The sequence below is a fragment of the Lithobates pipiens genome, unplaced genomic scaffold, assembly GCF_037356315.1.
Source record: "Lithobates pipiens isolate NorthernLeopardFrog02 unplaced genomic scaffold, aLitPip1_a1.2 Scaffold_30, whole genome shotgun sequence".
Taxonomy (NCBI): domain Eukaryota; kingdom Metazoa; phylum Chordata; class Amphibia; order Anura; family Ranidae; genus Lithobates; species Lithobates pipiens.
In genome coordinates this window covers 103509137-103522578 of record NW_027507791.1, presented here as the reverse complement: position 1 = coordinate 103522578, position 13442 = coordinate 103509137, and the positions used below count along the sequence as shown (strand labels likewise).

Below are 13442 nucleotides of genomic sequence, written 5' to 3'. Positions count from 1 at the left end.
CCTTATACTGAGAGGGGAATCTTTTCCGGATAACATGTTGTTGGCGAATATGTCCTTAATCCCAAACCCAGGCAAGGATCACACCTTTCCCCAGAACTTTCGTCCTACAATACTTGGGTCCCTACAATACTTTGTGATCTGACTAGCCCCTTCCCTCAAACTGATATACATGCATAATTACCCACAAGCCTTCTCTAATATAAAACAATTACTCACCCAATGGTCATCATACCATATATCATTCTTGGGTCAAATTTATTCAATAAAAATGTCAATTCTACCAAAACTATTATTTTACTTCAGATCTTTACCGATTTATGTCCCCTGCTCCACGATAATGGTGGTGCAGTCCGAACTGCTTAAATTTGTCTGGCAAAATAAGAAGCCTCTCATGAGCCGCCTGTTGATACATAGAGCGCAGTCCAGAGGCAGACTAGGCTGCCCAGACCTATGAAAATATTACTTACCCTCACGCCTAATACAATTGGCACAATGGCATAGCCCCCATCCTCCGTCCGATGGTTGCAGTTTGAAAGGATCTCCGTGGTCCCGTTCTACCTTCCGGATCTCCTCTGGTCAAGCTCTGTTTCTCCTAAAGATGTTGCACAGCTAAATGGTATTGTAGGTCAGTGCCTTTATTTCTGGTCTCTCTATAAGGTGAAATTCAAATTGCTCTCCAACCCTTGCCTCTTTCCTAGGTGATCCTCAATTCCCCGCAGCCTTCAATACAGACCAAGAGTTTGCCAGCTGGACCTCACAAGGCCTAGTAACTCTAGACTCTCTGCTGCACGGTTCCTCCTTCTGTACATTTGAGCATCTACAACACAATTATGCCCTTCACCGCTCTGAATTCTACAAATACGACTTTATTCTCTAGTATGGTTACCCAGAATGCTAATTCAGTCAAATCACCATGCGAGAACCTCTGCAATGAGGCATCCAGAGATAGGGGGACTATCTCAATCCTATATAAATACCTCAAGGATCATGATACTACAGCCAAATCTATAGCTATATTGGGATGGGAGGCGGAGGTGGATCGGGAGATCTCGGTAGAGGACACGCTCTATCGCTATTAAAGATACCGTAGTTAAATTGCATACCTGTTGGTATTATACCCCTACAGGCTGTACAGACTCTCCCACTAGTTCCTGACACATGTTTTAGGGGATGTCGGGACAGGGGCACTCTCCTACATACGTTCTGGAGCTGTACAATTCTGAAACCCTTATGGCAGCGAACCTCTTCACTTGTGCTTCAAATAACAGGGGTACCTGTGACCTTGACATATGAGATGTGCATCTTATTTGCCAAGCTCCCAGAGGTGTCTTCCCCCCATCAAAATTTGGCACATACACTCTTTAGTGCCATTTAGTGCCATTGCCCTACATTGGCGATGTTCTTCTGTTCCTTGGTCATAGGTGCTCCTTCGCATGGAATCCATTAGACTAATGGAAAGAGTGCATCACACTCTCAAGGACTCCATGCACAACTTTGAGTTAAAACCTCTGTCGGGTTTTCTATTGCTGTTTGTGTTCTTGTTGCCCATCTGCACTGAAAAGCTTCATACACTGCAAGTATACAATAATATAATACAATAGAGCAATATATACAAAGCATGTACAATAGGGGAAAAATAATATTTTCGAGATTGGTGAAAATAAAGTCCAGTGTAGGAAAATGTGTATATCGGTGTACAGTCCTTTTTCAATAACGTTGTGCATGTTTGTCAGACAACTCCCAGCGTCAGCGTTCATACATTTCTGCTGAATCCACAAAGAGCAAATTTCACCACCATGTGCAATGGCCGCTCAACTCAATTCCAAAGGTAATGCAAGTCAAACTGCTGAAGCAAACTTCATATGCTATCCGTCATTGGTCAGCGCACATGCAGCAAGGAAGAGAAATCATTTGGTGAACTATAAAACAGTAGTTTATTTAAAATTGTGGATTAGAGTGATAAAAACTCCAATATGTTATTTTGGCACCATCATCCCTTTATAGAAAACAAGAGAAAAAACAAATGGGCAGTATGGGACTTTGTGGGTGCTTATTATATTAAAATTAGTATGCAACAACAAAGTATGAAAAAATAAATTATTTTATTAGAACATGAAAAAAGGACAAAGACAATAGTCACATAGAATAAGTGACGTCTGTTCCTTTCTATCTGGTGTATCCACATGTCTGTTCAGTTTTCCATACAAGTTCAACATGTTTCGCCATGCAGCTTCCTCAGGAAAACACATGGACATTTTTCTCTAACAAATACAAATGTGTATATTTTATACAAATCTCAATTTTGAAAAAATACAAAAATTTGAAGCATCTACATAATGCATACATAGGTGCATCCAAGGAGTGTAGCAGAAAATTCTCAACCGGTAGGCTCTGGCTCCAATGCTTAGGAGATTCAGAAAGCTATACTGAGTGATGTCAGAGCAAATAATCGGGCATGAGCCCTAACAGTAGTTTATTTAAAAATAAAACAAAGGTAGACTTGCATTTAAAATCACAGATGTGCCGGTAGCCACACAGATATGGGGTCACACATCAGCGAGACGCTGGAAAAGGAGAACTTCGGTTTTGGCCGTATCCAGAAGTGACATCACCCGGCTTTTGCTGATGCATTGCATCACTGTCAAGGGACTTTATCAAGAGATAAAGTCCCTTGATAAAGCCATGTGATAGTGATGCAACGTGTTGGGAGGAGCCGGGTGACGTAACTTCCGCTTACGGCCGAAACCAACGTTTTTCTTTTTCAGCGTCTCTCTCATATGTGACCCCATATCTGTGTTTTATTTTTAAATAAGCTACTGTTTTATATTACGAAAGCTACTGTTTTATATTTCCTTGTTACATGTGCGATGGTCAATGATGGATGATAGCATATGACGTTTGATGCGCATTACCTTTGGAATTGAGGTGAGCGGCCATTGCACATGGTGGCGGAGTTTGCACAAATGTATGAACACTGACTCTGGGATTTGTCTGTCAAGCATGCACAACTTTTTTGAAGGACTGTACAATATTGCTATTGATATTCACATTTTCCTACACTGGACTTTTTTTTTTTTTTTTTCACCAATTTTGAAAACAATTTTTTTCCCCTATTATAAATGATTTGTATATATTTCTCTAGTATGATTGTATGGTTATTTGTGATTTATCGTTGCTCCAATAAGATATACATTAATAAATGAGAAATGGCTTCAGCTCGGCTCTCCACTTATGAAAGAGCCCAAGGGATGGAGAGCCGGGCTGAAGCCATTTCTTATTTATTGTATATTTGCCGTGTTGTAATCTGGATGGAGCTTGACTAGCCAGCATTAGTAGCAACTGGCACCAGCAGAGAGTAGGATCAACCGGATTAATATTTGTGATATTTGAGCAGTACTGTTCTTTTTGTTTAGTCTCTAGCTCATCCCTTTCATTTTTGTCCTGGGGTCACCGGGACAGGAAGTGAAGGGAAATTGCCCCAATGATGACACCAGCAATAAGGTTCTCACTTTTACCCACTCCCACAAAAACGAAAAACATTTTGGCTGGAGTCAGGCTTTAATTTACTATATTGATTTATTTCATCAGTTATTCCATTTAAACGATGTACTACTGTTTTTTCCATTGAAATTCAAGATTTTGTTAAAGTAATTCATTTTGATGGGTTATAGGAGTATTTTTTCATTGTCCAAATCTAATTCAAAAAGCCACAATACTGATGAAACGAATCTGATCAATGTTTTTGCATAATAAATGTAAAGATCAGAAAGTAAAAAAAAAAAATGAATACATTTTGCTTTTGCTACTTTATTTTGGCTAATTTTGTACATTATTAATGTTTCTTGGACCAGAGGCCAGTGCAGTTTTGAAAATAATTTTAATTTAATTTATTTAATTCACCCGCTGGCTTGTTATATAACACAAAAATGACTGTTTCTGATACCAAGCTGTAGGAAATTGGGAGATCTTGTCAGTTTAGAGGTACAAAAAGTTGGTGGATGATTTAGCCCATATCTGTTTTAGGTGGACTGATCTACAAAAGTAGGCTAGACAAGCCATTCGTGGTATTTTATTTAAACTTCAATGCAAGTCTAATGATGTGGGGAAAAAAAATGTACAATTCCAAGTATTTGTTGAAATAATCATCCAGGTTTTTAGGGGACAATAATTTAGACACACACAGTAATCTATTACACAGGGCTTTCACACTGGAGCGATGCGCTTGCAGGACGGTCAAAAAAGTCCTGCAAACTGCATCTTTGCAGCGCTATAAAGCGGCCCTTCCTATTAAAAACCATGGGGCAGTGCCACAAACCCACCGGCAAAGCGCTGACGCAGTGGCGATTTGCTGGCGATTTTAACCCTTTATCAGCTGCTAGCGGGGGTTAAAACCACCCCATTAGCGGCCGAATAGCGCCGCTAAAACATCGGTAAAGCGGCACTAAATAAAACACGTGGAAAGAAAATTACCTTCTTGTCGCCCAGCATATGCATATAAACGGCCAGAACAGCACGTGGTCATAACAGGACTATAGCTGCAGCCATGACCCTGGTATCTTTGTTTTTTGTTTGTTTTGCGCTGGTGATCAGCTTTCATGTAAAAGGCGATCCAGGTGGTAATCACTTTTACAGTGCTGCAGAGCCCTTCACCCTGCCTGCTACTGTTCCCAGACTCTCCTGTTCCCCCCAGCGAGCCTGGTACCACCGTAAGCAGTTGGGTCGGCTGCTCACATTGGTGAGGGAAAAACATCCATCCCCCCATATCCTTTGTGACAAATGAACTTGGAAACAACAAGGATTTTGTCAAGTATTCAGTGTTGTCTTTCCCTGGCCATTACAGCCAGGGGAGCATCTGATCAAACAAGATCAAATGCAATATAGAGCAGGAAAGATATCAGGGGTCTAATAGACCCCTGATATCTCCATAAAGCTGCTTTCATACTGAAAGTGCTGCCCCTTCGCGCTAAAGCGGTGGTTGTTTTAGCGGCGCTTTAGCAATGTTTGAGTGGCGCTTTTCAGGGTTAAATACTCCCGTTTTGTCATGCTTTTATAGTGCTTTGAAAGTGCTGCTCATTCATTCCAATGGGCAGGGTGTTTTGGGAGCACTTAATACACTGCTCCCAACCCGCCCCAAAGATGCTGCTCTCAGGATTTTTCAGACAGTCCCACAAGTGCACTGTCCGAGTGTGAAAAGTCACACTAGAGTGAATGGGAGGCGATTTTCAGGCACTTAGCAGAGGCTATTTCCAGCGTCTGAAAACCGCACCAGTGTGAAAGGCGTCTAAAGAGTACCTGTTGTTGCCCAAAGCTATCACAAGGAGGCTTGTTTGGCCCCTTTGTGTTAGTAATAAAGTTAAAATGGAAAAAAAGTATATAAAAAAATACTGTTTATAAAATATGTGATGTTTAGGTTTCTAATAAAAAAATGATTTTAACATGTATGTGAAAAATTAAAAATTTCCCCAGACAGCAGGCAGTTTAAAAAAAAAAAAAAAAAAGCAAAAACAGGATTTTTGCTTAACACAATTGAATGATTGAAGTCACCAAAGCTTCGCCTCATTCGCTAATCAAAGTGAAAATTCCCTGTGCAGAGAGAGTTGTCCATGAGTGACAGGCTAAAGTTGCATTAAATTCCCAACATGATTAGCTTAATACATTGAACACAATAAAAAAAAACTTTCCCTAGCACTTGCAGTTTACAACCTTTCAGTGCTGCTCTCTGCCACCCTGAACTTCTTGTCTTCACAGGAATCAGTTGACAATGGATAGTGCAGTCAGTAGTCCATCACAGGTCAGGGGTGGTTCCATAGGATGCTGCAAGAGAAGGGAGCCACCATAAAACGGGAAACCTGGTGCAATGGTGATGTACCAAAATAAAAAGGAAAATAGGCAATGATCAAAAGATAAAGAAGCTGAATACTAGGTGATTGCATGAACTATTGAAAGTTCCTGTGTGATCATGAGCACCATTGAACACTAGCCAGATTACTGTCAAAATTGGGAACCTCGCTGTTGCATTGGGCAGGGTTAGCGAGGAGATATTAAAAGGTAAAACTAATATATATATTGGATAAGATGTTGAGTTTATAAGGAATCCTAGGCTGAGCAACAAGTTCTCATTTGCACAGTTTTTTTATGTTTTTCTAATATATTGTAGTTGCCAACAGATGAAGTAATGGGTAGCTGTCAGGTGGTCCAAAAGCTGTCCTAGAAGCAGCACATGGGTGTATTTCCATAAACTATCTGCAGGGAGAGGTATTGTCACATTAGAATACCAATATTCTAATATGTTTCCTTTGTAGGGTGAAGCAGAATTTGCCCGCATTATGAGTATTGTGGATCCTAACCGACTAGGAGTGGTAACATTTCAAGCCTTCATTGACTTCATGTCTCGGGAAACTGCAGACACAGACACCGCAGACCAAGTTATGTCTTCTTTTAAGGTCCTGGCTGGTGATAAGGTATGTGTATGGTCATTTTTATGGCATTAAATATTAGTGTTTGTTAACCCAAAAAAATGTATTCATCTTGTTTCCCTAAAGCATGTTGTACAGCACAGTACTTGTGGTGTGTAAATTGCTCCCTTGTATCACCTGGCTGATCCTGCCAGTTTCTGCCCCACCCTCTGTATGCTGACCACGATAATCAGGGCTGCTGACATCGTTGTCGCATATGTGCTTCTGTCAGCCACAGCCCTGCTCTGTGTGTCTGTGTCTCCTCTTTTGACCTTCCCCCCTCCCATCTTGTCAGCTCTCCAATCCCCCCCGCTCTAAAAAAAAAAGTGTTTTTCTTCTATAGTGCTGTCTATTATATAATAAGCTCCCAAGTAGATGTAATTTTGAAAAATATGCGGTATAATAGCTTACAAGCGTCATTCGGCGCTCACGTGACTGCCAATTGGTATCCTCTCCTCATCTCGGCTGACGTCAGTGGGGGTTTCCCAGCACCTCCCTCAGCAGCTATCAGATTGGGACAGGAAACTGGCGGGCAGTCAGCCGAGTGCCGAACAGCGATCTGAAGCTATTATACCGCATATTTTTAAAAATGACATCCACTGGGGAGCTTAGTGTTGTATACCAGAGGGTACTATAGAAGAACATTTTTGACCCTAACAAACACTTTTAAAGTATTGTCTGCCCTTTTTGCTTGCAGGCAAAAAGTTTATCTCTAAAGAACTTGAAGTGTGTTCAGTGTATGTTAAAGGGTTTTATATCTACATACATTATATCAGTTTGTGTCTCTCTTTAGTGTTAGAACTCCTACTGTACTGTTTTTTTTTTTTTCCTTTTTACAACCCCCCCTCCCTCCCTACTCCTCTCCTTTTATACTTACCTGAGCCCGATCCAGTGATGTGCACAAGAGCAGTGGCTCTCCTGGGTCTCTTTCTCCTCATTGGCTAAGACAGTAGTGGGAGCCATTGGCTCCTGCTAATGTCAATTACAGTCAATGAAGAGAGAGTAGGGTTGAGTCGCACTGTGTGTGAATGGCCATACGGAGCAGTGGCTTGGGAGCAAGCTGCTTGCTATGGGGGGCAGACGGTAGGAGGGAGGGGCCAGGAGCGCCAGAGGGGGAATCCCAAGTAGAGGATCCGGTTCTGTGCCTTTTTAATCTGTCTTTTAATGTCCTTTTAATTACCCAGAATGTCACTACATGGAACTGTTGGTATTTCCATGCGACTTCCAGGGTTGAATTGTATTGGTTGATTTGAATTTAAAGTGATTGTAAATAAAAATGTTTTATTTAAAAAAAATAAAAAAAAATAAATAATAACAAACCTATTATACTTGCTCTGTGCAGTGGTTTCGCACTGAACAGCCCGATCCAACTCTTCTCGGGTCCCCCCGCTGGCGCTCTGGGCCCCTTCCCTTTTTTGAGTGCCAATGGCTCCTGCATCTCAGCCAATCAGGAGGGAGAGACCCGGGAGAGCCTTAGATCTTGTGCACATCACTGGATCGAGATTGGACTTGGGTAAATATTACGGGAGAACTGCACACATTAATGAAGGTAAAAAACCTTCAGCCTTCACAACGACTTTAAAGCGGTTCTTCACCCTAAAGGGGAAGTTCCGCTAATCTGATCCCTCCCCCCCTCCGGTGCCACAATCGGCACCTTTCAGGGGGGAGGGGGGGTGCAGTTACCTGGATTATCCAGGTATCTGCACCCACTTCCGGGCAGACCCCCGCAGACGCCCCGCCCCCCGTTGTGTTCTGGGAAACACACAGTTCCCAGGACACAGCGGGGGACCAGAAGAGACGCGCAGCGCGACCCGCGCATGCGCAGTAGGGAACCGGGCAGTGAAGCCGCGATGCTTCACTTCCCAATTCCCTAACAGAGGATGGCGGTGGCAGCAGCGAGATGAGCGATCGCTCGTCATCTGCCGCCGACATTGCTGGACCCTGGGACAGGTAAGTGTGATTTTATTAAAAGTCAGCAGCTGCAATATTAGTAGCTGCTGGCTTTTAATATTTTTTTTTTTTTAGGTGCAGAACCGCTTTAAATCCGTGGATCCTAGGTGCTTATTTATAACCAAGATTAGATATTTCTATTGGCTCTCTATTTATACATTGCAGGGTTACATGTATCGTGTCATGAAATGCTGGTGGAGCTCCAGAGATTTTCTCTGCTTATGAAAGCAGAAAAAGCTTTGTGACTGGCCATTAATTGTCATTGTGCTCCACTGACTTTAGAATTCCAAAGCTGGTAGAACGCAGTGCATATTTGGAAAGCCCATGGCTATGCCTTATAGATATAAAAACATGTGGCATTTTTTACTGCTGCCTTTTAAACAAGCTCATTGGGTACATATACCTTCTGTCTCCCACCATGTTTCTTGAGATAATATTCTCATCTGACCTCATCACACTCACACAGGTACAGGTGTGGGGCATAATGGCTCTGTAACCAAAAATAGCTAGGTTTGTATAATGTATTTTTTTATTTTTCAGAATTACATCACTGCAGATGAACTTCGCCGTGAACTTCCTCCAGATCAAGCAGAGTATTGCATTGCTAGGATGGCACCGTACATTGGGCATGATGCAGTCCCAGGGGCTCTGGACTATATGTCTTTTTCAACGGCGCTGTATGGTGAAAGTGACCTTTAACCCACCATTGCTCACCTCGATGTCACTGCAGCGCTGATTGTCCACCGCTCCTGTATGCAATGGTGTTTCAGCTTTCACGCCTTTTTTTGTCTCCATAGCTCACAAAATAAAAAACGAAAAAATCACGATTTTGCTCCTGCGGTGCTCAGAGCTTTTTGTCTTTCTGGCATTGCAGGGCATGTTAATATCTGTTTTTGTCCTTACAGTAACAGTTTACAAATAAAATTTTTACTAAAGACCTTTAAAAAAAAAAAGCTTATTTTATTATGAGAGGAATAAAAGGTGAAATGTATTTTTCTGCCAAAAGTGAAAATAACCTTTTTGTGGTTTGTTGGACATCAATAGTTGTAATGTTGAGCTCCTTGCCTGTCTTCTTTTTTGCTACCACTTGAGGGAGCAGTGACTGTTAACTAGTTATGAATAGGCATGATTCATTCTTTTTCATCCTCCAAATACAATCTCTTTCAAACTGCGGCAATGTAAACCATTTCAAGGTGCAGAAGGAACGTATTGAAATTATCCATATTTTTTTAAGCAGAAACATTCCCTATGTTTTCAATATTTAATGTAAGATATATAATGCAGCATTCTCTTACCAGCTCAACAACTTCTTTTTAATGTTGCTACCATGGTTTGTTTTGAGATATGAAGCTTCAATCATTTGTTCTCAATATCTGCTTGTCACAGACCTTATTAAAGAAGTTCCTGTTTAAATTTTAATCTTTTTGTGTTATTGGTTACTTTCCAATAAATTACATTTCATAATACTGTTTAAACAATATGTTGTGTGTACATGGAATTCTTTTATCTTTGTCAGTAAAAGATTTGTGTCTGAGGCTACCCAGAGGAGTCTGACCTGGGATAGGTCAAGAGAAACTGCAGGATATAAATGGGGCACTGTATTATTATTATTTATTATTATTATTTATGGTACTTAAATAGTGCCGTCAATTTATGCAGCGCTTTTACATATACATTGTACATTCACATCAGTCCCTACCCTCAAGGAGCTTACAATCTAAGGTCCTTAACTCACATTCGTATATTAGGGGCAATTTAGAAAGACGCCAATTAACCTACCAGCATGTCTTTGGAGTGTGGGAGGAAACCGGAGTACCCAGAGGAAGCCCATGCAGGCACAGGGAGAACATGCAAACTCCAGGCAGGTAGTGTCATGGTTGGGATTCGAACCAGTGACCCTTTTTCCTGCTAGAGTGTTACCTACTACACTGTGCCACCCATATACTAAAGTATATGGACAACCCTCCAAATGTTTGAGTTCAGGTGCACAGACGGCTCCAAAAAAGACATGGTTTGACAAGTTTGGTGTAGAGGAACCCAAGTGACCTGCACAGAGGTTTGACCAAAGTCCTACTGAACACCTTTGGGATGAACTGGAACACTTGATAGCAAGCCTGATCTTTTCATTCAACATTAGTATCTGTTTTGGCTGAATGGATGCATATTTCAACAGACACTCCCGGAATATAATAAAGCCTTCCCAGAATAGTGGAGGTTTTTATAGGCAATGAAAGATGAAGGGTAACGCTCTATATTAATGCCCATGATTTTGGAACTGGATAGCCACAAGGCTTATAATAGGTGTGATGGTCAGGTGTCAACAAACCTTTGGCCATGTAATATAATATTAATGAGCCCCACCATACGGTAAATACTCTAAACCAATGTTTCTCAACTCCAGTCCTCAAGGTGCCCCAACAGGTCACATTTTCAGGCTCTATTATTTTGCACATTTGATTTGATCAGTTTCACTATCTTAGTAATTACCAAAAGCCATTTCATCTGAGGACATCCTGAAAACATGAACTGTTTGCGTGCCTTGAGGACTAGTGTTGAGAAACACTGCCCTAAACATGTCAACTTTTCATCAAAATAATAAAACACAGAAATAAAGCATGCTACAGCGCACATTGTAAATTGCATTTGGACAATTTTGGCTGCAGAGACTGTATTGTACATATAGCTGTCAGCATAGAAGTGCTTTAATGTGCTCCCTATAGATGGTCAGTAAATAGCAGTGCCTATCAAAATAATAGCCCTGTATCCAGTGGCAGCCTGTCCATTAGGGACACAGATGCTGCCCCCTAACCCATGTTCCCGGCCCCCCTAATCTTCATGCAGGGCGCTAGTCGCATGGATTTCAATAGGGTGTTTTTTTTTGGGGGGGGGAGGTTTAGCACATAATCCGAGCCTGGGGAGCCAATTGTCTTTAAAAAAGGGTGGCCTTGGGTCACAGAGCACTGCACCCTGAACCCACCCAGTTGTGGGCCAATAGCGAATTAATATTTGCAACCGTCTTCCTGCTTCTCTTTCTGGGCAATCGGGAAGCGGGTCCTGAGACCCAATTGGCAAAGAAGTGAAGCGACTATATTGGCCGGTAGCGGGGGATGATTTACTAGGATTTCCAGGAAATAGCCACCACCATCCTCATTGGAGTGATCTCTGCATCGCTGCCAACACCAGAGAGGTTGTACAGGGAGATCTGTACAACCCACGGGGGGGGGGAGAGGTGGTTTGTTTGCTATGGGAGACAGTACACTGGTATTCCTGATCCACAGTACATTAAATTTACATCGGGAAGGGATTTAAAGAGCTCCTGTCAGAAAAGTAATATAGTAGCTGCCATTTCTGACATTTTGAAGATGGGGGAGAATCTGCCTAGTCAGGATTCTCTCCCCCATTCTCATATTGTGTTACAGCTAGAAATCAAACTACCTAATGGTGGAAAAGGAAATCGGGGCCTGATCTCCGTCTAACCATCTGTATTACTGTTCTATACAAACCACTTGATACAGCATACTATAAAATAAACATGTAGCAAGATCATATATATAATATACGGTACAGTATCTCACAAGAGTACACCCCTCACATTTTTGTAAATATTTTATTATATCTCTTCATGTGACAACACTGAAGAAATTACACTTTGCTACAATGTAAAGTAGTGAGTGTACAGCTTTTAACAGTGTAAATTTGCTGTCCCTCAAAATAACTCGACATACAGCCATTAATATCTAAACCGATGGCAACAAAAGTGAGTACACCCCTAAGTGAAAATGTCCAAATTGGGCTCAATTAGCCATTTTCCCTCGCCGGTGTCATGTGACTCTGTGTTACAAGGTCCCAGGTGTGAATGGGGAGCAGGTGTGTTCAATTTGGTATTATCGCTCTCATACTGGTAACTGTAAGTTCAACACGGCGCCTCATGGCAAAGAACTCTCTGAGGATCTGAAAAAAAGAATTGTTGCTCTACATAAAGATGGCTTAGGCCAGTGATGGTGTACCTTGGCATCCCAGATGTTTTAGAACTACATTTCCCATGATGCTCAACTACACTGCAGAGTGCATGAGCATCATGGGAAATGTAGTTCCAAAACATCTGGGGTGCCTAGGTTCGCCATCACTGGCCTAGGCTATAAGAAGCTTGCCAAGACTCTGAAAGTGAGTTGGAGCATGGTGACCAAGACCAGTGTTTTAACAGGACAGGTTGCACTCAGAAGAGGCCTCACCGTGGTCGACCAAAAGTTGAGTGCACGTGCTCAACGTCATATCCAGAGGTTGTCTTTGGGAAATAGACATATGAGCACTGCCAGCATTGCTGCAGAGGTTAAAGGGCCTCTTCTAAAGATGATGCACAAGAAAGCCATAAAATTGCTGAAGACAAGCAGACTAAAGACATTACTGGAACCGTGTCCTGTGGTCTGATGAGACCAAGATTAACTTTATTTGGTTCAGATGGTGTCAAGCATGTGTCGGCAGCAACCAGGTGAGGAGTACAAAGACGAGTGTGTCTTGCCTACAGTCAAGCATGGTGGTGGTAGTGTCATGGTCTGGGGCTGCATGTGTGCTTCCGGCACTAGGGAGCTACAATTCATTATGAGGACCATGAATGCCAACATGTACTGTGACATATTGAAGCCGAGCATGATCCCCTCCCTTTGGAGACTGGGCTGCAGGGCAGTATTCCAACATAACGACCCCAAACACACCTCCAAGATGACCACTGCCTTGCTAAAGAAGCTGAGGGTAAAGGTGATGGACTGGCCAAGCATGTCTCCAGACCTAAACCCTATTGAGCATCTGTGGGGCATCCTCAAACAGAAGGTGGCGCAAAAAATAAAAACCACAGAGATTATAAAATAACACCAAAAGAAAGCTTTATTTGTGGGAAAAAAAGGATGTCAATTTTGTTTGGGTACAGCGTCGCACGACTGCGCAATTGTCAGTTAAAGAGACGCAGTGCCGTATCGCAAAAAGTCCTGTGGTCATTGAGCAGCCAAATCTTCTGGGGCTGAAGTGTTTAAATAATGTGAC

At 42.0% G+C, this 13442-nt stretch overlaps 1 protein-coding gene across 3 annotated transcripts in view; it reads left to right on the top strand.

The window, feature by feature from the left end:
* ACTN1 (actinin alpha 1) overlaps positions 1-9824 on the top strand; it is a 220814-nt gene extending 210990 nt beyond the window's left edge. For all 3 annotated transcript variants that reach the window (XM_077464719.1, XM_077464721.1, XM_077464720.1), the window contains 2 exons: positions 6303-6461; positions 8946-9824. In XM_077464719.1, the coding sequence (XP_077320845.1) occupies positions 6303-6461; positions 8946-9104 (318 nt within the window). In that variant the 3' untranslated portion in view covers positions 9105-9824. The remainder of the gene's footprint in view (positions 1-6302; positions 6462-8945) is intronic.
* Positions 9825-13442: the final 3618 nt, after the last annotated feature.